This window comes from Oncorhynchus gorbuscha, unplaced genomic scaffold, assembly GCF_021184085.1.
Source record: "Oncorhynchus gorbuscha isolate QuinsamMale2020 ecotype Even-year unplaced genomic scaffold, OgorEven_v1.0 Un_scaffold_8150, whole genome shotgun sequence".
Lineage (NCBI taxonomy): Eukaryota > Metazoa > Chordata > Actinopteri > Salmoniformes > Salmonidae > Oncorhynchus > Oncorhynchus gorbuscha.
This window is the reverse complement of record NW_025751390.1, coordinates 2,202-5,000: the sequence shown is the minus strand read 5'-3', so window position 1 is coordinate 5,000 and position 2,799 is coordinate 2,202. Positions and strand designations below refer to the sequence as shown.

General features: G+C 52.3%; 1 protein-coding gene across 1 annotated transcript in view; it reads left to right on the top strand.

Moving 5' to 3' along the window:
* LOC124029908 (contactin-1-like) overlaps positions 1 to 1,661 on the top strand; it is a 4,701-nt gene extending 3,040 nt beyond the window's left edge. The window contains exons 5-6 of the mRNA XM_046341461.1: positions 896 to 1,187; positions 1,453 to 1,661. Coding sequence (XP_046197417.1) covers positions 896 to 1,187; positions 1,453 to 1,646 — 486 coding nt within the window. The 3' untranslated portion in view covers positions 1,647 to 1,661. The remainder of the gene's footprint in view (positions 1 to 895; positions 1,188 to 1,452) is intronic.
* Positions 1,662 to 2,799: the final 1,138 nt, after the last annotated feature.

Here is a 2,799-nt window from a genome sequence, read left to right as displayed (position 1 = left end):
TCCAGGATGGTGAGGATAGTGTTTAACCCTGTCTCTCTGTCCATCCAGGATGGTGAGGACAGTGTGTGAAGTGTTTAACCCTGTCTCTCTGTCCATCCAGGATGGTGAGGATAGTGTTTAACCCTGTCTCTCTGTCCATCCAGGATGGTGAGGATAGTGTGTGAAGTGTTTAACCTTGTCTCTCTGTCCATCCAGGATGGTGAGGACAGTGTGTGAAGTGTTTAACCCTGTCTCTCTGTCCATCAGGATGGTGAGGATAGTGTTTAACCCTGTCTCTCTATCCATCCAGGATGGTGAGGATAGTGTTTAACCCTGTCTCTCTGTCCATCCAGGATGGTGAGGACAGTGTGTGAACCCTGTCTCTCTGTCCATCCAGGATGGTGAGGATAGTGTGTGAAGTGTTTAACCTTGTCTCTCTGTCCATCCAGGATGGTGAGGACAGTGTGTGAAGTGTTTAACCCTGTCTCTCTGTCCATACAGGATGGTGAGGATAGTGTTTAACCCTGTCTCTCTATCCATCCAGGATGGTGAGGATAGTGTTTAACCCTGTCTCTCTGTCCATCCAGGATGGTGAGGACAGTGTGTGAACCCTGTCTCTCTGTCCATCCAGGATGGTGAGGACAGTGTGTGAAGTGTTTAACCCTGTCTCTCTGTCCATCCAGGATGGTGAGGATAGTGTTTAACCCTGTCTCTCTGTCCATCCAGGATGGTGAGGATAGTGTTTAACCCTGTCTCTCTGTCCATCCAGGATGGTGAGGACAGTGTGTGAAGTGTTTAACCCTGTCTCTCTGTCCATCCAGGATGGTGAGGACAGTGTGTGAAGTGTTTAACCCTGTCTCTCTGTCCATCCAGGATGGTGAGGATAGTGTTTAACCCTGTCTCTCTGTCCATCCAGGATCGTGAGGACAGTGGAGAGCTGAAGATAATGAATGTCCAGTTGAGACACGAGGGACGCTACACCTGTACAGCCCAGACTGTCGTGGACAACGTCACCGCGTCAGCAGACCTCAAGGTCAAAGGCCTTCCTGCTCCTCCCGGTGGGGTGAGGGTTGAGGAGATCAGGGACACCTCGGTGAAGCTGGTGTGGAACCGAGGGGCCGACCATGGCAGCCTCATCCTTGGGTACACCATCCAGACCAGAGACGTCTACGCACTAACTGAAGTGGACTGGAGGGACGCATCCACCTGTAAGTACAGGAGTATACCACCAGAGGGCGTAATTACTCTACCGCTGACAGCAACAACATGAAAACAGTAGCCTTTAATGCTTAACATACTACTCTCGCTCTATCTCTCTCTCTCGCTGTCTCTCGTTCTCTCTCTCTCTTTATTTATCTCTCGCGTTCCCCCTCTCTCTCTCTCTCTCTCTCTCTCTCTCTCTCTCTCTCTCTCTCTCTCTCTCTCTCTCTCTCTCTCTCTCTCTCTCTCTCTCTCTCTCTCTCTCTCTCTCAGCCCCTACGGCCCTGGATGGCATGTCAGTGATGGCTGATGTTGTGGACCTGTACCCCTGGATGGAGTATGAGTTCAGGGTCTATGCTACTAATGAATTTGGAGACGGAGAGGCCAGCATCCCTTCAATGAAGATCAAAACCTGGGATGCAGGTAGGGACCAGCCTGGGGCACTAACATGTTGTTGTTGCAGGTAGGGACCAGCCTGGGGCACTAACATGTTGTTGTTGCAGGTAGAGACCAGCCTGGGGCACTAACATGTTGTTGTTGCAGGTAGAGACCAGCCTGGGGCACTAACATGTTGTTGTTGCAGGTAGGGACCAGCCTGGGGCACTAACATGTTGTTGTTGCAGGTAGGGACCAGCCTGGGGCACTAACACGTTGTTGTTGCAGGTAGAGACCAGCCTGGGGCACTAACATGTTGTTGTTGCAGGTAGAGACCAGCCTTGGGCACTAACATGTTGTTGTTGCAGGTAGAGACCAGCCTTGGGCACTAACATGTTGTTGTTGCAGGTAGGGACCAGCCTGGGGCACTAACATGTTGTTGTTGCAGGTAGGGACCAGCCTGGGGCACTAACATGTTGTTGTTGCAGGTAGGGACCAGCCTGGGGCACTAACATGTTGTTGTTGCAGGTAGAGACCAGCCTGGGGCACTAACATGTTGTTGTTGCAGGTAGAGGACCAGCCTGGGGCACTAACATGTTGTTGTTGCAGGTAGGGACCAGCCTGGGGCACTAACATGTTGTTGTTGCAGGTAGGGACCAGCCTGGGGCACTAACATGTTGTTGTTGCAGGTAGCCAGCCTGGGGCACTAACATGTTGTTGCAGTTGTTGTTGCAGGTAGGGACCAGCCTGGGGCACTAACATGTTGTTGTTGCAGGTAGGGACCAGCCTGGGGCACTAACATGTTGTTGTTGCAGGTAGGGACCAGCCTGGGGCACTAACATGTTGTTGTTGCAGGGACCAGCCTGGGACCATGTTGTTGTTGCAGGTAGGGACCCTGGGGCACTAACATGTTGTTGTTGCAGGTAGGGACCAGCCTGGGGCACTAACATGTTGTTGTTGCAGGTAGGGACCAGCCTGGGGCACTAACATGTTGTTGTTGCAGGTAGGGACCAGCCTGGGGTTGTTGTTGCAGGTAGAGACCAGCCTGGGGCACTAACATGTTGTTGTTGCAGGTAGGGACCAGCCTGGGGCACTAACATGTTGTTGTTGCAGGTAGGGACCAGCCTGGGGCACTAACATGTTGTTGTTGCAGGTAGGGACCAGCCTGGGGCACTAACATGTTGTTGTTGCAGGTAGAGACCAGCCTGGGGCACTAACATGTTGTTGTTGAAGGTAGGGACCAGC